The sequence below is a fragment of the Dendrobium catenatum genome, unplaced genomic scaffold (assembly GCF_001605985.2).
Source record: "Dendrobium catenatum unplaced genomic scaffold, ASM160598v2 fragScaff_scaffold_294, whole genome shotgun sequence".
Lineage (NCBI taxonomy): Eukaryota > Viridiplantae > Streptophyta > Magnoliopsida > Asparagales > Orchidaceae > Dendrobium > Dendrobium catenatum.
Window position 1 is genome coordinate 368,042 of NW_021318756.1, and position 25,427 is coordinate 393,468.

The following is a 25,427-nucleotide window of genomic DNA, read 5'->3' on the forward strand; positions in this document are numbered from 1 at the left end:
TGACTAACGAAAGAGAAATCCAACGCTGCTTTTAGCTCCAGGCTCCTACTGCAGTGAGCAGCCGCAAGGATATGCTTATTTGACCTCGCAAACCAACACCTATATCGTCTCAAAACCCATCGAAATTACACTTGAATCTCCTCGGAAACCTCGTCGGCGTTTGCAGTCCGCTCCCCTCGCTGTCGCCGGTCATTTTCCGGCTGGCGATGGTCTGACCTGCCGACCATCATCACTGCCGATTGTTGATTGGCGTATCGAGAAGGGATCTCCGAAGATGGGTTGCGCCGGATCTTCGCAGAGCAAGGGAGAAGGTGAAGTTCCCTTTCTCTCCGCCTCTTATCTCAGTCTTGGCTTGGTATTGAATTTATTGATTCAATTTTGATATTTGAATTCTTGCTTATTGGTTCATGAATCCTAGATTTTTATTCTTTAATTGAGTGATCATTTATCAGTGGAATATGCTCCCACCGTTCCGTTCATTGTTTAGGATTATCTTGGATAAATATGTGACTTCTGTGGAATCTATTATTCCATATTGATGCTTTATTAAGAAGCATTAGCCATTGTAGGAATATTTCCTCCTTCAATTCTGACCATCCCTGGGGAAGATACCGAGTTTTTGGTAGAGGTGGAGGTGCTGATAAGGTTTTGAATCGAATAAAAGAACAACAATTATTTTAGTTGATTAACCGCTGAGTGAACGTCAAATTTGGGCATATTTACGTCAGTCATTTGATACCCTTGTCAGCTAAGCGAGTCTCTCGATCAATTACTACATGTCATTGTTTCTCGGCTACCATCGCCGGATACTTGAGTTCTCTTTCTGAGATTATTAGTTTTGCAGTTGCTGCCTTTGCCATCTTTTACTTGGACTTGCGTCAGATCTTCTATCTTTTAGGAACAGAAAGGAAGAATAACAATTAAAATAACAGAGAACAAACTTTGTCAGCTGAAAATAACTTTCTTGTTCTTACTGTAACATTCCTGGTGTCCTGATTACTGTAGTTGCGAATACAATATAAAGGCTGTAATATTCCATGTTAATCGAAAAAGGACATAAAGCTGAGAATAAAAGTAGTGGAAAAGCAGAAAAGTACAATAGTTGCGGAGTACTCTCTCCTTCATAATACTTTGCATAAGTCTTGTTTGTAGTGAGTCCGCTGCCTGTGCGGACCATGGTAATATCTTTTGGATTAAATATTTTTCGCTGCCTGTGTGAGTCCGCTGCTTGTTTGTAGTGTTCATTGGAAGTAATCAATTTGGTTCTTGCTTCCTTGAGCAACATTTGATACTACTCGACCAATACTTTAGTTGTCTTGTTTTTGCATTCAGGAAGAACTGCGATGTTAAGCAGATGATTGGGCATTTTTGTATTGACAATGCTCTATGGGCACCTTCCTTTCGAGTGATTAGGCATGGATTATAAGCAAATTATGCTTGATTGAGAGCTTTGTCCAATTGTGTCATGCGGTTCTGCATTAGGCATCTAAGCATATTATTGATTATAACTTTAGTTTGATTATCAGATAATGGGTGGTAAGCATAGCTTAGTTTGACTTTAGTTCACAACTAATTCCATAACTCCCACAAAAAATAATTAATAAATTTTACACCTCGATTTTGAATTAAGGCTATGATTTAATCCATGGAGGCGAACAATCTCGTGAAAGAATAAGCGGGCTATGTTAAGGGCATTAAAGATTTTTTTTTGCAAGAAAGGAAGTGCGTCAATTTAAAAAATCTGCCGACCACTACCATCATTGAATCAGCTCCCAACTTTGTCCTCGGTAGCCCCAATACTAAGTGAAGGATCAAGTTCTCCCATATTGAGTCAGAAATGGGTAGAAGTGTATACAACCAACTATTTTGGCTATTTCCTTTATATTCTTGGCAAATCGGGCACTGTTTCGCAAATCACCCCACATCTTTTCATACCCAATGCCAAAAAAATTGTGCTTGCTACGTGGGTCTTTTTCTAACTGAGTTGGGAGCAAATGTATATTCTCTAAGATTCATCATTTCGCTCTCGCAATATTTTTGCTTATGGATTGGCCAATACCTTGTTCACTATTTGTTGTTCAAAGCTTCATGGGCTTGTAATTTTTTATCATGTTTTATCCCTAGATTCAGTGTTCTAATGGCACCAGTGATAGATTTTTTGAAATAAAAAATCTTTCGCTGGTCGACAAAGCAACAACACAGCTTTGAAGCACTCAATAAGAGTTTAAGTTCAACACCTATCCTTGCATTGTCTGATTTTGAAAAAACTGCTTCAGGTAGACACTAAGTCACTAACATTTCAACAGTAAGTATAGGAGGTGTATTATCACAAGAAGACCATCCAATGGAGATTTTAAGCGAGAAATTTAGTACGACAAGACAAATGGATTGTTTATGATAGGATTTGTATGTTGTAGTTCAAGCTTTCGAACATTGGGAACATTACTTATTACATCAAGATTTTGTATGATGTGGAGACTACCAAGTGTTACAGTTCAATAAGAGCCAGAAAAACATAAGCAAGATGCATGCGAGATGGATTCTTTTCCTACAAAAATTCACCTTCATCTCACGCCACAAATCAGGCATACAAAATAAATTCACTGATGCACGCAATCACATTTCATGACACAACAACAGACCAAATTGATGGGCCTTGATTGCTTAATAGTACTTTACCAATCCGATAAAATTTTTGCTAAAATCTATATAATGCATAGAAGAAAAACCAGTTCTAAATTTTCAATTAGACATTCTTCTTGTTTAAAGGTAACATGTTGTGCATGACTGAATACTTGTGGTGACAAAAACTTATCAAGGAGATTCATAGTGGTTATGAACTCACATTTTGAAATGTTAAGATAGAGCTTGTGGGTTCAAAAAGTTCAAAAAAATTTCATTTAGCTGTTTAATTCGTTTGACAAATGAAGAACTTACATGAGGATATCTTTAAAATAAACAACACAACATTTTCCTAAGATGGTCTTGAGTACCTCGTTCATCAGCCACATTAATGTGGAGGGAGCGTTGCATAATCCAAATGCATTACCTTCCACTCATAGAGACCTTGTCAAGTTTTGGATGCAAGTATCCATTCGTCATTGAGTCTAATGCAAATTTGTTGGTAATAACTGTGCAAATTCAATTTTGAGAAGATTGTTGAACGTGGAATTGGGAAGCGGTATTTGATTGTAATTTTTCAATTGTCCTATTGCCAATGCACGTGTGTCAACTCTATCCTTTTTTTAGTATGAGCAAGGTGGAAAGAACACACAGACTTAGACTAGATTGAATAGGTTGCTTATTTAGTAATTCATCCACAAACTCTTGTAGTATACTATGTTCTGTTAGGGTCATTTTATAATGTGGAAGGTTGGGTAATGAAGCTTCTGTTATAAAATCAATTTGATGTTGTACACTAGGGAGCGATGATAAATGAGTCTGTAATTCAATAGGTCTGATGTCTTCAAACCACTTTAAAAGTTCTTAAATTGGTTTTAGTGTTTATGGGACAACACAGTTGACTTTTTCATTATAATGTCCCAGGCGAATAATGCAACCACTTTGCATCCTAAATGTAACAGTTCAGGTCCTGACACTATGCATAATGCGATTTTGCATTTAGTTGATTTAATGGTCAAGGAAAATTGGAGTAGAAGTAACCTGCTTCCTTTCCAATCAAATGAAGATGTGTTTTACCGATAATAAAAAAAAGCTCCAATATCAAACTATAATGGCTAGCCCAAAATGATGTGACATACATCCATGTCATGTATGTTGCACAACACCTCACATATATAATGTTTGCAGATAGAAGATATAACTCGATACATTTCATATCTACAATTTCTACTTTTTAACTCATCTGTTTTCATATGGATGGTTTTTTATTTGTAGTTTTAAGTTGTAAAGCTAGATTATTGATCGAGAAATGACATTTACAGTGCAACTATTATTTATATCACATACTTTTCCTTTGATTGTGCAATGAGTACAGAATATGGTGGTGTTGGGAATTAGTGTTGGCGAGGCGCTTTTAGAAGTTCTTGCAAAATGCACACAATGGTTTTCAGTTCATCAACCACAAAATCTTTTGTTTCTATCTCCTTCTCTTCGTCGATCGATGTCTGAATGCCTTCCAGTTTACCTTAGAGCATCTATAACTGTTGCCGATTTGGGTATTTGTTAGCTTTATAATTTGGTTAGAAGCACTGAAAACACTTAACATTGGAAGGTTTTTTTTGGTATGGGTTTTCCTTGGCTGGGTTATGATGTCCCAGAACCTATTTTGGAAGAATTATTTATTTATCTTTTAATAAACAATAACTAGAGCTATTTAATATCATCTATCAGTATTAAACAACAAAATAGATTCTATAATTCAAAACATTAATGTACACATCTGTATTCATTCCCAAAAATTATATATAATACTCATGATCTATATAGTTATCACATATATATCTTGTCATGAGTACAAAGAATAGATATAATAAAAAAAACATGAACCTTAAGGAATCCTGACTAGCCTCACACTTCTGATCCTCTGCCCTGACCTGAAATCCGACTTCACAGGGATTCGAACCAAGTATCCCTTTTTTTGGTGTTGAGCTCTTATCCACTGGCCCACAGATAATTAACGCATTGGTTTTTACTTAATTTCATGTCTTCATTATGTAGATATTTTTAAAGAATAATCAAAATGATGAATTTTAATATAAACATTTTGTATATGATATAAATTTACAATTAATAACTATATTCATAAATTCCATGTTACAAGAACCTAAAATTTGCATCACTAAAAAATCATACTATATTATATTATATAATATATAATATATATAATTATAATAATTTTTTATAAAATGAATTCCTAAATATTTAAAGTGAGATAAAATAATCATAGATTTGTGAGTAATAAAATTAATAGAACATAGAATATATACTTTAATTATTTATTAACTATAAATATTGATATTATTGATAGATCAAAATATTATTTTATTATAAACTATTAAATGAAAAGACAATAGAATCATCAAAAAAAGTTTGAGAGTATTTTGAAAATTATTAATTTGTGTCTGATTAATAAATTTTTTTGGCTTCGCCCCTGCCATCGGTGTAAACCTTGAAGATTTTTGGTTGGTTATTAGGCTTTGAACTTGGTTTAAATTTGAAGTCATACTTAATCTGTGTTATTGCCTTTATCTCTTCCATAAAATTTGAAGTCATACTTAAATGCATTGTCATGCAGGACTAATTTCTAGTTCATGTTCAAGTAGGAGCTAAGTTTTTATTGCTCTATTCTTTCCAGCTCGTCCTCTAAAAATTGTTTTTGTGTTTTCTTTATTGTTTGATTGAACTTTATTCTTACTTGAGTTCTTGCAGACAATACCAAAAAGGTTCGAAAGCCCAAGCTTTGGAAGCATCCACAATCGATAACCATGTCTGAAATTAAGAGAATGCGTGAGGAGTTCTGGGATACCGCACCTCACTACGGCGGCCAGAAAGGTAGCTAATCAAGTTTCCAACATTGTTGAGCATGCTTGTATCTCGTGCATGTAAGAAAATGTAATAGTTAGTGCTGCCTTTTTAGGTCTCTGTGATTTGAAATGTTGCTTACAATAAGATATGATGAGTATTTTCAGTTTACTTGTATGAGGCTAAAATTTTTTCAAAATATTATTGATGCATCAATGACAAGGTTTATAATTATCATCCACATATTACTTCCCTTCAATGCTACTTTCTGCATCGGTTTCTAGCATAAATGGGCATTGAAATCATTAGCTACATGCTTATGTAAGTATCTTACAAATCTGATTGCCTACAACCTTTTTTATTCTATTTCTGTGATCAACAATCTAGGCGTAAGTGTATCAAACCGTGATAGTGCAGTTAGGAGATCTTGCAATTAAGTAATTACTTTAATCTATATGCAATGTGTTTAGGATTTTGATATGCTGACATTTTATACTTTAGGTATGATGACTTTTATTATTGAGTTTTTAATTGTCGCACATGTTTTATAAATTAATGATAATGTTACTTTCTAAATGACTCTGCGTTATTTTGAGCTTTTAAATGAGAAAAGAATGATATTTGCTTAGGCAGTGTCTAGAAAATAAAAATCATAACTACTTGGTGTATGAACCTTTTTAAATGTTGGACTTCATTCAAATATGTAGCATGCTGCAGATTATCTATTATTTCTTAATTTATGTATTTGTCCAATACTTAAAATTTTGTATTGAATTTTAGTATGTCTTTTAGGAAAACTGGAAAATCAACTTATTTTTGTACTTAGTCGAGCCGTGATAATTTATGTTCATACTTTCTTTTTAGCTGTTCTATGAATTAGGAATGACACTTATATTTTGTTGTTCATTGAAAGTGAATAAAACATGACTACATAGCGCTTGAACTCATTTACTTATAAAGAACTTCAGTCAGAGTTTGATTATCCTATTGAATGTTTTTATTTATTGATGCAACACATGATAAATAGTTCCTTATGAAAGTGATGGAGAGATTGGAGATGTAGATCCTCTTCTTGGTCATCTTTTCCTCTTCAGATTTGCTTGATTTCACTTTAGATGTGAGAAAATTAAAGAGGGGAAAAGTTTGAGATAGGAGACCTAGAATTGCAGTCTTGGAAATCATGTCAGCAGGAAGAATTCCAAACAAAATTAACTAAGAGCCACATATTTGCCCAAGGTTAAGGTCCTGCACACCCAATATTGTCTAAACCAAGTTTATAAAGTCCCGTTTAAAGCTAATTTGCAAGTGAAGCGAGTTAATTCACCATCAAATGGAAGTCATCTAAGAGCATAATAAACTCGTTGCAGAGTTCAAGTTGGCAAACCTATTCAACTCATTTCCCTTTATGCTTGATAATTGCTTATTCAACCCATATATCACTAAAAGTTGTTAAGGTTAATAGCCTAACTTGCCAAATGAATGTCATACTCTCAATGCTACTCGCCCAAGTCTCAATCACTCAATGTTACTTGCCAACTTGGTCAACAGTAGCTTCACTTGAACTCCTTTATTTGTTTCCCATCATGAGTTCTCAATGTGATTAGAAAGCTGCAAGGTAGCTAAGTTTATACATTTGAAAATGAGTATTTATTAGTCGTGCTATATAATTTTACTTATGTTACTCAAATGTTGTATTTATTATAAAATTATGCTCAACCTAAATTTAAAAAAAGGATCAGAGGGCGAGCCTGATACATTCGTTCAGCCATATCAGTCTTTTACTTTTTGATAATCTAGTGAATTCTCGGATCTCTATGTTCTGATAGGGATGGAAGGTGGGCTACCCATAATAGCAACAATGGAACATGACACTAGGTAAATATATAATGTTATTAATTCCTAAAAATTATAACATAGAGGGATATATAAATAATATTCGAACTCACCCATGAATCATAATAGTAAGAAGTTACCAAGCCTCACCGTTCATTACAAACAAGTGACACCTTCCTTCGCTTCAACCCAACATGATATTTTTAATACAACTCTCCCAATATTTATAAATATTAATATACAGAAAGATTTAAAATCTTCATAATTTGATTGCATAATTATTTTTAACTTAATTAAATAAATCATTGCTTATAAAGTGCCAAAAACTTCATTTCTTGCATTGGAATTTTAATGGAAGGTCAAGAAAGATGGTAGGGCACGCCCATGTTTCTGTGTAAAATTAGGTCATGCTTGTATGGAAAGGTTCCATAATATTGTCTTTATCATGGCCAATTTCTTCCTTGTTTTCTCCATCTTTTATTGAAGATTCGGATGATAGATTATTTTTATTAAAAAACATTTCTTTTTATATTTGCATAATGAAATAAAAGTTCATATTCTTTCAAAATTTAAGTAATGATCATTGCTAATCAAATTCCTTGACGATGGTAACATAACATTTTAAAGTACAAAGCACAATGCAATTCACAAGGTCTTCTTATTGCTTCAATACACAAAGCAAAGCGAAGCAACACTTTTATTAAATAGAGTGATCATAATATATATATACACACACACTCTCACACACACATGATAAACATTTATTTAATCAAATTAAAATCTCATCAAGTAATAAATTTCAACAAATATAATAATTCATTTAGAAATAATTATAAAATATGAATTATTTAATAAATAACTTAAATTTGGATATAAATTTGAAAAGAAATGTGTGTACATGCCTGATTTGAGGATAAACTTTGAAATTGAAAATGCAAGTTTAAATTATAATAATTTCCAACAATTTCTATTATGCATAGGAATTAATAAAAGATAAAAAACTTAAAACTAGTTTAGTAGTTTAATGTAAAATTGACGAACTTCCAGAATGAATAAAAATATATTTAGTTTGTAGCAAAAGTTAAAGTTAAATGCGAGCTATAGAAATTTATAAAGCAAGCTAAAGGGAATTTATTAGCCTTTTTTCATCTTTTTCATTCACATTATCCTTCTCCTTAATGTAGAATTTCTTCATTTTGAAAATCCACTTTTGCTTCTCCTTCTTGTGAGTCAATCTCATACTCTCTTTCTTGAACAACAACAAAAGTGATTGCATGTCGTTATGCACCAGCCCTTATTATGAATAAATCTCCTCTTGTTTTTGACCTATTAAATCCTATAGATAACTTTCAATTAATTTTTCCTGATGCCTTTTCAATGTGTTTCTAAGCTAGATATTCATCACCAAACTTTCCTCAAAGCTTCCTATATTTCCTAAGTTAACCACTCATAACTTTTATTAATATAATACAAATTAATTAGATTAATAGCTTTTTTAAATTGATTTTTTTTTTCGAAATTTGATTATGCTTGATAAACACTAAGTCATTTAAGTTTAAAATTATATAAAAGTATAATTAATAATTATACATAGAGATTTATTATCTCTATTATGGATGACAAACTCAGTTGCAAATAAGCTACCAACATAGTAATAAATAGAGAGTTATTGAACTATGATCAGTCTCTCATATTGGTTTCCCACTAATCTACAAAAAAATGCATATAAACCTTCAATTAATTTTCCATCTACTTGTATTTTAGATTTAATCTTGTAAAAATATTTTGAATGCAGATAGTAATCAGCTTGATATAATGTTTTCCTGAGTTGACACCTCTATCTTTTAGCAATGATACCAATAATTTTCTTGTGTTTTTTTGCATTGCTTCCAAATGCATCACTAGCTGCGTCTTCTCTGTGTTTATTTTATCATAAATATAACACATAGTTGACCTCTTTGTCACTATCTACTTACCTCATCATCTTCATTAATGGGCTTGTAATCTTCAAAGCAATAAGTCACACCATTCTAAATGTAGTCCTGAGATTAGTCTTCATAGCTTTCTTTCTTTTATAGACCACTAAATTTAAACTTGTTTCAATCTTCAAAAGCAAACGTACGTCTTCAAATTTCTTTTTTGCTTATGCATGCTTGCAAGAGTGAGAAAAGAAGTAGCAAAATAAGTGATGCCCAACCTCATCAATTCTACAACACTTGTATATTTTCTCATCATATTAAAAACAGTATTATAGTGAGCTAAAGGCTTGATGTTGTTGTTGTTGTATTAAAAACAATATTATGATTACATACAAAGTTAGTTAACTCTAAGGCTTTCTTGATATTATTTTTCACTTGATTAGACTTTCCAATATCTTTAAACATCAAATTGATGCAATCGGTTGCACATGGTGTCCAATACATATACATACTCTTATCCATAAGCATTTGACATACAAGAACATAAGTTATGTTCATAGTTCACAGTGTGATAAAAAAAATAAAATATATATACATAAAGTATTTTAAAGTATTAAAGGAATATAGCTAGAGTGGTTATCCAGAACCACTTAGATCACATTCTCTTCTTCAGTCTTTTCAATTTGCATATCAAGGAGCTTGAAGTGTTTCAATGCATCTCTAGCTACATTCTTCACTCTGTTCATTTCATCATAAATAATTAAATACAATACATGACTGACCTTTTTCCACAATCTACTTACCTCATCATCTTCATTTTGGCTTCTAATCTTCAAAACATAAGTCACACCATTCTAAAATGTAGTCCTAAGACTGGTCTTCATAGCTTTCATTCTTTTATAGCCAACACTAAATTTAGACTTGTTTCAATGTTCAAAGGCAAACGTGCGTCTTAAAATTTCTATTTTTCTTATGTGTGCTTGCAAAAGTGAGAAAAGAAGTAGCAAAATAAGTGATGCCTGACCCACCATTTCTATAACAGTTGTATATTTTCTCATTATATTAAAAACAGTATTATGATTACATATAAAGTTAGCTAACTCCAAGGTTTTCTTGATATTATTTTTCACTTGATTAGACTTTCCGATATCTTCAAACATCAAATTTATGCAATGGGCTGCACATGGTGTCCAATACATATTCATACTCTAATCCATAAGTATTTCACATACAAAAACTTAAGATGCTTTCATAATTCACAATGTGATAAAAAAACTAAATATATATAAATAAAATATTTTAAAGTATTAGCTTGCAAGAATATAGCTAGAGTGGTTATCCGGAACCACTTAGATCATATTCTCTTCTTTGGTCTTTTTCATTTGTATATCAAGGAACTTGAAGAGTTTAACGCGGTCTTTAAATATTCAGATGCATCTATTTGCTCCAAGAATATTGTGTGTAATGGTGAATTAACCAAAAAATTTGTTTTTGTTTGCTCTTTACAATTAGCCTTTCTATCTAACATAAGTATGCAACTCGTCTTATTTTTTTTGTTCTTCTCCACATCCTTCATAGTTGCCCACTACTTCTCTTTCAATTAGAGGGATTCTCAACTTCTAATAAGACTGAATATCTAAGACTTGGTTCATATTGTGCTATAGCCTTTACTGTGTGATCAATACTCTCTAACTAGAACCACCTTGCTATGTATTATATGGTTCTATCTCTTATTTCCTTATATAATTTCTCTTTGATTCTTTATTGTTTTGCAGCATCTTTTTCCTGTTCTTGATATGAAAAATGATCCCTATGTCTTTTATCTTCGGGTGCTTTAACCTAATGCTTGATGAATTAATACTTTTCATTCCAAAATTTGATTTAAATAGCCTCTTTCCACCATGCAATAACAGTTGAATATCTGATTCTTTGGTAGTCTCTATCACCCTCTCATTATGTTACATACATAACCCGTAAACTTTGTTTCAAATTTTTTTTTTCTTTCTTGATGAGCAACCAGCTCTGCTCTTACATTTGAAGGCACCTTCTTTCATATAGTCACATTACTACTTTTTTATGCTCCTTGAGGACCGATAGGACGTTCTATGGCTTTTGATATACGTCTCTTTTTACCATTTTAAATACATATATGACACAACATTTGACTCGAATTTTAGCTTCATATACTTCCAGGTAAGATATTTCTCCTATATTTGAATTAATCATTTCTAAATTTCATCACATATATTCCATAGATCCTAATTAATTTCTTTGTATGTAATTATAAAAATATTCGTCATGCATAAAAGTGATCTAAATAAATTAATTTCTTTGTATGTAAATCATCTCATAAGTAGAAATTAATTTATCATCTTATTATATTAATTTGTGTAAAGGCATCACTCTAATAAGTTGAAATTAATAGGAAAGAATATTTCATTAACTAAAAAATAACTCTTATAATATCTTAAAAAATGATACTCACCTATTTAGGTCTAGACTGTCAAGCTGCTATAAGACCAGAGGGTCGAGCCATTGCAGGTTGAGATAGTTGAGACTTTGGAGGTTGAGGGCTACCGCAGGCAGGGGCGGAACCCTTTTCATGTGTGTGTGGGGGGGGGGGGGGGGCAATTGTCCCCCCTAAAAAAAATAATATACTTAGAGTGAGGACTATTTTGTAAATCCCCCCCTAAAATAATTATTTTGCCCTAATCAAACCACTCGCTCTCTCGCAATTTATCCCGCATAGCCGTTCCGTTTCTCTTCTCTGGCGTGCGAGAGATCGCCTTCGACGCCGACGGCTCTACCTTCCACCTTCGTCAACTCTTCTTCTGCTGATTATCCCGCAGGACCGCAGGCGTTAGGACACGCACAACTAGCCAGCCAGGTATTCCACATTTCCACTAACATCTGATTTCTTATTTTTATGCTTCTTCTTGTCTCCTTTCGGGAATGCATTTTTCTTGCCGTGGTTTAGTTGGAGGAATTATTATTCCCTTTTTCCATTGACAAATGTTCTTGCCTGAGTGTAATGAAGCTCTCAGGTGGTAGGATGACCCAACAACCAAAGCTGAAATGTGATTGCTGTTTACGTTCAGGAATTGTTGGTGGCAAACATGATTCCTAGAAAAATTGCATAAACAACAAAAAATATCTTAATAGAAATCAGAGCACTGTTTGATAAAAGGAAATGCTTTACCTTTACAAAGAGCGGGTTTGTAAATTTAACAAATATTCATATTAAAAATCAAAAGTTTTGCTCAATTTCCACCTCTAACCTAGATATTAAAACAGCCCAAAGCAGGTCATGTAAACCGGAAAGGTATCTTTTGCCTTTCAAGAGAATAAAATTCAGCAAACTAAGTTCACATTGTTGATTAAGTACTTGCCTCAAACTGTATGACAGGGCAAGTCGCTAAAACTGTGGGAAATGGTGGGGTCACCTGCATAGATAAATAATTGTTAAAAAGTGCAGCTCAATATTCGCAATTCTTGGGAAAATTTAAAAGAAAAATATCCATTTTAAGAATTAACACAAAATATACATTCTAGCGTAAAAGATGACAACGCTAATGAAAATCAGCTGGATATGGATATGCTAATGAAAATCAGCTGGATAGTTCTCACGTAAAAGCAGACAAACTGAGAATAATACTTATGCACTATCTAGCTTTAGAATTTTATTATTAGCATTATGAACTCTACAGAGGTGGTTCAACTTAGTATGGATATTTGTGTAGAAATTATTACTTGTGTTCAAACACAAGGTGGTTTCACCAATTATTTTCCTATTTCAGTTGGATTACATCAAGAATCATATCTAAGCCCATATCTTTTTGCTTTTGTCATGAATTTTATTAAACTGCTGAGTAATTCAGAGAGAAAAAACAGTTCTTGCCAAATTCTAGTTAAATTCTTGTGATTTTTACTTATGATTTTTCTTATTCCTAGATATCCCACTATTTTATGTACCCATACTTGTCTAGGGAGCTTTTATTTGTGGATTAATTATGTTTGGCATTATAGAATTGAGTACATGATGCAACTCCATATTTTCTACTGGTTGAACTTAGTATAGCTAATGAGTTAGACCTTTATTTGGTTCTTAGGAGAACTACAGACTATGTACAAATTCAGAGATTTATAAATACATTGAGTTCAGATTATTTTTCTAGGATTACTTTATTACTGCAAGGTTTTAACTAAACCAATTGAATTCCAATTAAATACATTGAGTTCAGATTCAGTTAAACAACTGCTGCGTTGTAGAGTTTGCAAGATTGTGCTCTAAATTATATAAGGATTTCTAAATTATGTAAAGATTTCTTTGACTATTCTCAAAGACTAACTCTCTTTGATGTACATAACTAACTATTAATATGAGAACACCTATTTTTTCTTAGGATATATTAAATGTAACATTATTTAAAGAGGAAAGAACGTTTGGATACTGATTTTAATAATCTCCCAGCTGATCCTAAAAATTTGCCCTTCAATTTGGTGTTATGATGTAAATGAAAGAGATAAAATTCCGAAAGCATATATGTTGAAGGGACCCCATCAACCGAAAAGTCATCAATTCCCTCAAACGGTATTTGGCAATATTGCACGCAGATTTAATCCAAAATGGTTTGTGGAATATCCTGATATGTTAGAATACAATGTGCTAAAAGATGATGCTTTTTGTTTGTATTGCTACTTGTTCAAACCTCAAGATAAAACTATTACATGACACGGTGGGGGGAGACTCATTTATTGGAGAAGGGTTCAAAAGTAGGAAGAAGAAGAAAAAACTGTTAAGTCACGTTTGGAGATCATAATAGTGCATATAATAAGGCAAGACACAAATGTGAAGATCTGATGAAGACTCAAGAAAAAAGTCTTCCTGTTCTATATTTGAGCAAAGATGAGAGAAATAAAAAAGATTATAGGGTTATGTTGACTAGTGTATTAGATTGTGTTTGATTTCTGTTACGCCAAGGTTTATAATTTCGTGGGCATGATGAGTAATCCAGATCAGAGAATCGAGGTAATTATTTGGAGTTATTTCATTTCCTTTGTAATCATAATGATGAAATTAAGAAAGTTCATCTGCATATTGAAGCTTAAATTTGAAGTAAACTTCACCAAAGGTACAAAAAGAAATTTGTTCTATTGCAGCTGCAGAAACTTTGATATCAATCATAAAAGATATTGGTGACTCCTACTATGCCATTATATTTGATGAATCTCGCGATATTTCTACAAAAGAACAACTAGCTGTTGTAGTGAGATATGTGGATAATTTAAGGCAAGTAGTTGAAAGGTTTATAGGCATTAAACATGTCGTATCAACTAATGCAGTTGCCTTAAAATCAGCCATTGAAGATATAATTGCAAAACACTCATTGAGCATACATAGGATTAGAGGTCAAGGATATGACGGAGCATCTACTATGCGTGGGGAGTTTCATGGTTTGAAGGTCTTAATACTTAATGATAATTCACATGCATTCTATGTTCATTGTTTTGTTCATCAGCTTCAACTGTGCTTAGTGGTTGTGGCTAAAAATCATTAGCATGCGAAACATCTTTTTTAGATCACTTCAAGAAATTGTCAATACTGTTTGAGCTTCATGCAAGAGGAGTGATGCTCTAAGAGTCATTCAACATGATAAAATATTATTTTATTTGTCTAAAGGGGAGTTAAGTAGTGGTCGAGGATTAAAATAAGAGACGAGCTTACAACGAGCTGGTGACACCCATTGGTGCTCGCATTTTCATACATTAATTAACTTGAAGAAAATGTATGCTTCAGTAATTGAAGTTCTTGAAATTATGAAAAAAGATGGGGTGTATGATCAACAAGCTATTGAAGCTGGTGTTCTGATGAATGCTATGGATACTTTTGATTTTATCCTTGCTATGCACTTAATGATTGATATTTTAGGTGTCACAAATGAATTATCATAAGCCTTGCAGAGAAAAGATCAGGATATAGTGAATGCAATGAAGTTGGTGCAAATCTCTAAACAACAATTACAGATGATGAGGGATAATGGATGAGATTCCTTATTGGAAGAAGTATCACATTTTTGTAATGTTTTTAAAGTTATTGTTCCAGTTATGAGTTCTACATTCAAAGCTCGTCGACGATTAAAATGCAGAAATGATGACGTAACAAATTTACAATATTATCATGTGGAATTATTTTACACTATTATTGATATGCAACTTCAAGAGTTAAATAATATATTCTTCAGAGCTAGTACTGAATTGCTTCTTTGTATATAATGTCTAAATTCAAGTAACTCATTCGCTTATAATAAAGAGAAATTAATTCGGCTTACATAATTATATTCAGCCGATTTTTCTATAGTTGAACTGGTGGCTCTAGAGCATCTGGTATCCACTTACATTCTTGACATGCGTACAAGCGAGGAGTTCTCATCTTTGGATAATATTGCTGATCTGGCAAAATAATTTGTTAAGGTTAAAAAGATACCGTGTATCCCTTAGTTCACCGGCTTATTGTTTTAGCATTAACTTTGTCCGTTGCCAGCGCTACAGTGGAAAGAACATTTTCTGTAATGAAAATTGTGAAACATAGATTACGCAGTAAAATGGGTGATGATTGACTCAACAACTGTCTTGTGTCATATATTGAGAAAGCAGTATTTGATTTAGTTCCAAATGAAAATGTAATGCAACATTATCAAAAAATGCAAAGCTTGTAATTTTCATTGCAATTTAATAACTTGTTTGAATTTTGTTTTATATATATATATATATATATAAATTTTTTTTTTTAATTTGCCCCCCCTAAGAACTAAGGCTGGTTCAGCCCCTAATTGCAGGTCAAGGAAGAAAGTTAGCTGAAATGCATTTTATGTGGAAAGTGATAAGGTGCAGAGTTTAGGAAAGTTCAAATTCCTCATTGTGATTTATTTTTATGGACAAAAATGATTTTACTGAATATATTGCTTACTTTGAGTCAACAAATTCACTATTAAATAGATGCATATGAATTCAAAAAATAATTTATTACTCAATTTTTTTATTACTCAAAACCTTGAAAATATTTAGAAATTACAACAGCAAATTCCTAAGAAATTTTATTGTGCTATTTAGCAGATGTTAAAAGTAAAAGATTTTGAGTTTGATGTAGCACAATCCTAATACACCGCCAGGCAGGGGGAATAGCTAGTAAGGGGGAGTTATTTAGAAAGTCTAATCAAGGAGAAGCTATTTAGGAAAGTTCCTAATTAAGGAAAAAATATTTAGGAAGGTTCCTAATCAAAGGGGAGTTGTTTAGGAAGGTTTATTAAATCTTGTTTAATTGTGTAGGAAAAATTCTTAAATCATGTTTAATTGTTTAGGAATATTTCATAAATCATGTTTAATTTTTTATGAAAGTCTTCTAAATCATGTTTAATTGTTTAGAAAGATTGTATTTGTGTTATTATGGCTGGGGCTATTTAAGGGGAAGTTTTGATTAGGGTTAGGTATCATGATATTGCTGAGTTTATTTTCCTAGTGTTTGTTGTGAGTTCCTATTGGCGTCTGGGATTTGTGGGAGAGCTGGTCATTCTTGAAAACAGATGCAAAAGAATTCTCTAGAGAACATGAACTATGATTGATTTCTAGTTCATGTTCATTCGTAGTCTGGAAAATAAACATAGTTAGCCCTTTTGTTCCTGACTTTTGTTCTAGCAAGTGGTCTGAGAAAAATTATTTTAATGATGATCAAATACTTCAAAAAATTGATTAAAACAAAGGCTCTAGAAAAACAAAACACCCCTAAAGTTGTTGGCCACTTTATCTTTGACAATATTATTTATAATTAATGCTTACCAGTGATGATAATTATAGATATTGATCCTCAATTTCTCAACATAATAATAATAAAAAAATTTCAAAGACAAGGTATCAAAATAAATTCACTTTAGTGCATCATCCAAAAACTAATGGGTAAGTGGATGTGGCAAATAAGTTGATTCTAAATCTTATGCAAAAGAGAGTTGAAAGTGCAAGAAGCAAATGGGATGAAATTCTTCTCCTTTCTTGCTTCCTCTTCATCAAAGAGTTAAACGACTTAAGGGTCATCAGGGAATTCAAAAGGAGTCAGCCCAACTATATATATATATATCCAAAGTTCAAAAAAGCTTCAGTAAAGAAACTGTATTCGATGACTTACCTTTGAGAACGCTCTTAATTATTTCAAGAGAAATGTAAATTTTTACATAGAAGTATTTTAGCTTCCAGTCTTTATTTTTTTGTTCTCACGTTTGACCATACTCATATGGTTAGAAGGAAAAAACTGAACCTTTTCTAATATCACAATCAAAATATTCTTTGACATTGATGGGAAAATGTAGTTGAAGAAATTGATGCTCCAAGGAATTTTTTGTTTCTGTGAGAAGACTACAAAGGAAATTATGCTAGCAAATAATTTCAACATTTTCTGTGGAGGAACAACACTGTCATAATATCAATGATCTCTTGATAAAAGGAAAGTTAGAGGTTGAGTGGAATTGATCATTCTAATCGTCATTAGAAAATGAAGTTGGATACTCATCAACATTGAGAGCCTTGACTATACAACTTGAATCCTTTGATCCATATGGATGTTTAGTAATCCTGATAATGGTAAAATTTAAAGGAAGCTTAAGTTAATTCAAAGCTAGTAAATGCTTCACGACTCTATTGAAAGCGGTGAACATCACAAATCAGGTCGTCAAATAAAAAACAAAAAGTTGTCAAATAGAAAAATAGCATGGAATCTCAACAAAAGAAGAGAGTAAGTGTTCAAGACAAAAATGAATGGACGAAGCATATTTGCAGTAAAAATTGGGAACCTTAGAGAGGTGATCAAATCTACACTCATTTCATCATTTCAAATGCCAAATTAGATTTTCAAAATTTTTTTAAAATTCTCATAATTACATGAAAGTTCAAATGACATTGAAGTAAGATCTATTCAAAACTCTTATTACATTTGATTAAAAAAATATATAAAATAGTTATTTTATAAACAACTCATGATTCATTTAATAAGAAAAAAATGAAATTACATAAAAAATTTTTATTCAAACTAACACATGATTTCTTGCTAGACGTTGAAAAAACTTAACAGATGGTTTGAAGAAACCCACTGCCTTCCTAACATTGCCTCCAATTTTACCAAAAGCAAGGAAGAAATAAAAAGCATGATTAAGTGTAATTTTGAATCCACTGTTTATTAACTAATGAAGAACTAATTTGTCTCTAGCATAGAATTGACTAGATCTTGAAAACTCAATAAACTTACGAGTAGAGATGACTTCGATCTTTAAACCTTGAAATTCTAGGCACAAGTTAGCGGTGACTTCATCTTGCATTGTAGGATTAGGGCTGAAAGCGAGCAAAACGTTCCACGAGCTACTCGTTGCTCGGTTCGATTAAAGCTTGTTTGTGATCGTTTAATTCACTAAACAAACAAACTTGAACAATATTTTAAATACTCGATCCTTAAATAAACAAGTTTGGACACTAATGTGCCCGGCTCATTTATGTTCATAAACACCAACATCCTTTAAAGCTCATGAACAAGCTCGTTATTAAGCTCAATGAGAAGCTCGATAAAAGCTTAATTCGTGTTCGATTTAGAACTCGTGAATAGGCTTGATAAAAACTCAATTAATATTTGATTATAAAATTGATAGATATACATGATATAAATATTTTATATTTATTATAACATAATGTTATAATTATCATTAAATAATAAATTTAAAGTAATTAAACATTATTCGTGAACAAGCTCATTTGGTAGCTCGAAAAAATTAGCTATATATGTTCATAAACTTGCTCATTTGATAGCTCAAGAATACTCGTTAGATATATTCATGAACGTGCTTGTTTGATTGATTAAAAAAATTTGCTAAATATGTTCACAAACATGTTTTATGTAATTGTTTTTTAGGAGGCTCGATAGAGCTCGTTTATTAAGTTAAGGAACATCTAGAAGTAGAGCTCGTTTATAGCTTGTTAATGCTTGTTTGTTTAAAGCTTGATAAGCACTAAACGAACTAAACATGAACCAAACATGAACCAAACACGAACACTCATTAATTTAAATGAACTAAATATGAACACAAATAATAAAGCTCGAATCAAACATGAACCAAACTTGAACAAGCTGATAATAAATGAACTCAAACATGAAAAATCACATACTCGGCTCGGCTCGGTTCATTTGCAACCCTATGTAGGATGGCGATTGAGAAGTGCTTTAAGCTTATCATCCAAAGGAGTAAGCCGACTTCTCTTAAAACTAAAGGTGCAGTGGGATGATCCAAAAAGTCGGCTATATTTGAGTCAGCATTAGCGTATTTGTAGAAGACTTCAAATAACAAACCTCAATAATAATCATAGCTAAATTATGTGCTGAAAGGCTATGTTTTAAAGAAGCCTTATACTTCTTTTGGCCTTAAACAACAATTTCAGTGGATTCAATAGCCAAGACAACTTTGCTAGCGTTTTCCTCAATTTTAGGGCTCTCTTGTGCAAAATTTTTATTACCGGCTTCCATGGTGAAATTCAAGTTCTCTTCTCCTGCACTAGTTTGAATCTTTTCAAAAGAACCTCTCGTAGAAGGGGTATCAAGAATCGAAGGACTTTTAGATTTAGCCTATTAAGTGGTTTTGGGAACGAGTAAATTCTCGTTAGCACTCTTCCTAAAGTTGTGTCTATAGATGTTGTAATTTATTCATCTAAGAAGGATTTTGACAAAAAAGAGGTAATTGTTCACTCCTCGGGCACCTTCACTTTATGTTTGACCTCTTTTGGAAGCTTGGTTATTGTAAATATTATAACAATATTGTTATATTTAATTAAAAAAGTATTGTCCTACTCACCTATATTTATAATGACTGGTGGATTCTTTTCCACAACTTCTTTTGTCGACACTAATTGTTTATCTGCATTTTCATGAGGGAGAGGACTCGCTGATGTCACATGATTATTCGGAACCTTAGGATCAATAACCAACTTACTCTTCTTGCTGGGTTCCAACTTTACCTTCTTTGGAGGTGACTTGGATCAAACAACATGTCCATATATGATATCTTCTATCAAAACCTTACCTTCTTGCACTTCTTTAATGTAAAAGAGACATGATCATGATATAGATGGTGGCTAAGGCTGAAGCTTACAAAACATTTCATCTAGGCGAAAGAACAGAGTAAGTCAGAGCAGACCTAAGATGATGAATGACAAAGATATTTGACATATTTCCCTTTGTACTTGACCATTGTTTATTTGGCCTAGAGATTACTATAAGTCATTATGGTTTCTCACCCAACTGATAAAATGAACTCACCCAAGTCTCAAAGACACTCTTCATTTTGAAGTGAAGTTGACAACAGCTTCGCTTGAGCTCATGCTTTATTTCTAAGCTATTATTAGTTCTTTATGTGATTAGAAAGCTAGTAGTTAGTTAGTTAAGTTTATTCATTTTATATTAAACAATTGTTAAACCTTGCTATGTAATTTACTTGTATTGCTTAAATGTAGCCTTTCATTTAACTTTGTGCCTCAACCCAAATTAATAAATAGGGGGTTAGTAGTGGGTTTGACATATTTGATTAATCATATCAGCCTTTTTTTTTGACAATCTAGTGAATCCCAGAGCTTTTATCGATAAGATCCTTCTCTCATCTCTTCTTTATTTTTTATCCATTCTTATTAGTGAGGTACTAATGTCACCTATAGATCAATTTGAATCCAACATGGCCTATTAATGATCGATCTTCTTATCTTGTAATTTATCTCTGTTAGTGCTCGAAAAGCCCACTAAGACCTGTTCTGTTATACATTCGGATTTGGCTTCTCGTAATTTGGCTTAAATGTTTCTTGTTCATCCTATTGTTGTAGTTCTAAGCATCAGCCTTCAGAGAAACATTTAAGCAATCTATGCTTGTGCCTTAGATGTTGAAGCGTTGTGCCCTATCGTATGGTCTTGATCATTTCTCTTCTGGCACAGGCGCTTGAATATGAAAAATTTAGTTGAGGAATTCAGTTTTATTATCAGCATTTTTTTGCCTTCTCAGTACTGTGAACAATAATCTAATGATTTAGAAGTGTTCCTAAAAAGTTTTGTAAGTAGGTATATAGCGATTGGATATTCTTTAGTTAAATTTTGAGATGAGCGTACAAATGTAATGATCACTTGTTTCCAGTTAAGGGTGTAAGTGAGCCGAGCCAGCTCATGAGCTAGCTCAAGCTTGACTCATTAACGAGATCTTGAGCCTAGCTTATCGAGCCACGAGCTCGAGCTTGAGCTCAAACTCAAGTTCGTTTATTAAACGAGCTAGAGTTCGAGATTGATGAGCCTCGGCTTGTGAGCATACGTGCCAGTTCGAATTATTATTACAACAACAATAATAACAAGCCTTTACCCCACTATGTGAGGTCGGTTACATGAATCATTTTTCACCATTGTGTCATATTAAGAGTCAAATTCTCATCTAAATCTAATAAAGAAATGTCATTTTTAATATTTTATAACCAAGTCTTTTTAGATCTACCTCGAACTTTCTTAACATAAATTAAATATAATACATCTACTTTCCTAACCTGGTCATCGGAAGGCCTCTGTTTTATGTGACCAAACCATCTAAGGCAACTCTATCTAATCTTATCTTCTATTGGAGCTACTCCAACCTTTTCACATATATGCTCATTTTGTATCCTATCTCTGAGAGTAAATCCACTCTTCCACCTGAGCATTCTCATCTTTGCAATACATAACTTAATATTATGCTTTTCTTTTAATGGCCAACATTCTACACCATAAAGTATTGTAGGTCTCACTACCATCTTATAGAATTTTCCCTGAAGTTTGAGAGGGACTTTTCTATCACACAACAAGCCCATTGTATTCCTCCATTTTAACAATCCAACCTGAATTCTGCTAACAATATCCCCATCTATTTCACCATCACTCTGAACAATAGACCCAACATATATAAAGCTTGTACTTTTATTAATGACTTGATCACCCAAAGTTATAATCCCCCACTAGATCTATTTTACTAAAATTACACTCCATATATTCAGTTTTAGATCTACTCAAACGAAAGCCTCTAGACTCTAAGGTTGACCTCAATAATTCAAGTTTACCTTCAACCCACTTCCTATTCTTATCAACATGAAGAATATCATTAGCAAAAAGCATACACCAGAGTACAACCTCTTGCAAATGTCTAGTGAGAATGTCCATGACTAAAGCAAAAAGATAATTTTGTTTTATTTATTAAATTTGAATATTTACAAAAATTAATAATAAATGCTAAGCATTGCAACATTTTTTTTTAAATCCTGCCTATAATTTTAAAAATCTCGCCTGCGGTTTTAAAAATTCTGCTTCTTCGTGATTCAAAGCAGACCGAGCGCATGTAAGCCTATTAAACTGCAAGTGTGTAAAGTTCTTCGACCTTATAAACGTGTAAGCAGAGCAAAAGGCGGGACCGCAGAGTGGAACTAGTTTGCGGAAGGCGGCGAAAGATCACGAACGACCTCGGAGCGGTTCGCTATTCGCAGAAGACGAACCAGACTGCCTGAGGCTTGTGAGCGACTCGAGCTTGTTTATAGTGGGAGGAGCCGAGTTCGAGCTAGTAGAATTGGTGACAATTGGTTCTATGACTGTTTAGTACTATATATTGAGAAAGAAGTATTTGACTTAATTTTTCATAAAACAGTAATGTAATATTATAAAAAAAATGTAAAATAGATTAAAAAGTTGTAATTATTATTCAATTCATGGACCATAATTACATTCAAGTATTTATTATGAATTATATATTATATATTTTTATTTTTTTATATTTATTTATTAATAAATAAGTTTGCCCACTTTCAAAGAAGAGGCCACTTCCTCTTATGAGTGGCTTTACTCTTATAGACAATGTGAAATGAGTATATACTGGAAAAGGTTGGAGTAGCTCCAATGGCCAATAAAATTAGAGAGTCACCTTAGATAATTTTGTAACATAAAATGCCGGCCTTCCGATGACGTGATTAGGAGAGTAGTTGTATTATATCTAATTTATGTTAAGAAAGGTAAAGGTAAACTTAAAAATACTTGGTTCTAAAGTATTAGAAATGACTCTTCTTAATTAGACTTAAATGAGAATTTGACTCTTGATAGACACAATAGAGAAAAATGATTTATATAGTCGACCCCGCATAGTAGGATAAGGGCTTGATGTTGTTGTTGCTGTTGGTACTACATAGTTGCTTTTTATAATTACATAATTTGATTTTGGAAGTACGGAAGTTTTACCCAAGACTTCTTGCTCCCATCTATGGGGGCAGAAACAGATCTGAAGTTTCTAAGTAATAACAGATAATCTGTGCTAAACTAATCCATTTTCTTACCTTTTACTATCACAGAGATTTGGGATGCTCTCCGTGCCGCTGCAGAATCTGATGTCAACCTAGCACAAACCATTGTGGATAGTGCGGGTATCATCCTTGCGAATACCGACATGACCACCTGCTATGATGAAAGGGGTAAGAAGGTTTCTATCTACTCTGATGAAATTTCTGCCACTAATGTTAATTAACAGAAAACTTCATTACAGGAGCAAAGTATGAATTGCCAAAGTATGTTTTGAGCGAGCCTACCAATTTGATTCGTGACAGTTAACTTTGTAGGGACAAGACTTTGAATGGAATGAGATAAATGTATATCTTGTACATTACTCTGTATTCCATTTATCTGTTTGCCGCTCTATTTTTGATAATTCCCAATAACTTGAATATTTAACTCCTATTGGAAAATAACTGTCTTCCCGTGTGGATTATGCTTGCCCAGAATATTCTGCTCGTCTCATTCAGGCAATTCATGTTCACATAGTGCTGTTCTTTAGGTGCCTCAGATTACTTTTTTGACCATTTGTTTTAATGTTGTATCTACTGTCCGAGCTGTAGTTGAAACATCGATCCATTAATTACCAATGTCTGCTCACAGAACAGAAGTTTGTATAGTTGAAGTTTATTTATTGGAAATTAGAGTAGGTGGCTTTTATAGTTTTATTCTTTTGGTTGTCAATAGGATCTCTCGAGTGTCATTGTTATTATTTGTTGGGAAGATCAATTTCAGTTAGTAAGTTTAGTGATGATGATGATGCGATTGGATGAATAAGAGAATGTTTACATCTATCTCTCATCTATAATGGCAGAGTGGAGGCGTGGGGCAGTTGCTTCAAAAGTTTAGATGAAGAGAAGAGAGCTAATTTAAGTGCTTTTCAACTAAAAATGTGTCATTTCTCATAAAAATCTGTCTAGTGATTTTTTAGGCCACTAAAATAAGTGCATCTCAAATGATTTTTTTTTCTTGTTAGATTTGTTGATTACTTATAGGTTGTTAAACCTAAGTTATTGTCCCAAGGTTAATCAAGAGGTGGATTAATTGGTTATTTAAAAATTTTCTTAGATTTTTAATTAGAAAATCGTTTTAAATCTTGTAGCAAGTTTTTTTTAAGTTTCAAAATAAACTTTTCAACCACAGTAAATAATTTGCAGTAAATAAATGCAAAAATTTAAAAGACAGATTTATAGTAGTTCGACAAAACATGACTTACATCCACTCCCTGAAGATTCTCTTCAGGTATTGCACTATTATCAAAGTGACTCTTCTTTTGCCCCCACATCAAGGCGGAGAAACCTCTACAAAAGCTCTTTTTCACCAATCCTCGGTGCAGCAGAGAACCATCATTCTTTCACACCCTCTAAGTGTCGACAAAGTACCGTCGTCTGTTCACACTCTCCAAGTATTGGTAGAGTACTGTCGTCCTTTTACACTCTCCAAGTGTTTATAGAGTATCATCCTCATTTCACACCCTCCAAGTGTCGGCAAAGTACCAGATCTTCTTCAAAAATCTTCTTACGAGCAACTAGAAAGAAGAAAAGAAGAGTAATCACCAAAAACACAAAGAGATCCTTACATTTGAGTAACCTTGTGAACCCTTTACACTCCACTTGCAAGAAATTTCTCTCAAACACTCTCCCACACTCTCTTTTTCACTTGCTCTTGAAAATTCACGAAGACAAGACTTTTTCACGTCAGTTTTAGAGGACTTTATATATCAAAGATATGAAAAATCATCCAGAAAATTAAAAATTTTCATTTTGAGTATAGACGAACATATAGTACGTATAGACGAA

The 25,427-nt window shown here is 32.7% G+C and overlaps 1 protein-coding gene across 1 annotated transcript; it reads left to right on the forward strand.

The window, feature by feature from the left end:
* Positions 1-24,296, forward strand: LOC110091976 (ubiquitin domain-containing protein 2). The gene is made up of 4 exons (XM_020816303.2): positions 1-311; positions 5,392-5,514; positions 23,652-23,771; positions 23,843-24,296. The coding sequence occupies exons 1-4, from the start codon at positions 275-277 to the stop codon at positions 23,905-23,907; spliced, it is 345 nt and encodes a 114-aa protein (XP_020671962.1). The 5' UTR covers positions 1-274; the 3' UTR covers positions 23,908-24,296.
* The last annotated feature ends 1,131 nt before the right edge of the window (positions 24,297-25,427 follow it).

Excerpts from the sequence above, each read along its gene's own strand:
- LOC110091976 (XM_020816303.2), top strand. The coding sequence starts at position 275 with ATGGGTTGCGCCGGATCTTCGCAGAGCAAGGGAGAAG. Across the intron at positions 5,515-23,651 it reads TCACTACGGCGGCCAGAAAG|AGATTTGGGATGCTCTCCGT; the intron begins GTAGCTAATCAA and ends TTACTATCACAG. Across the intron at positions 23,772-23,842 it reads CACCTGCTATGATGAAAGGG|GAGCAAAGTATGAATTGCCA; the intron begins GTAAGAAGGTTT and ends ACTTCATTACAG.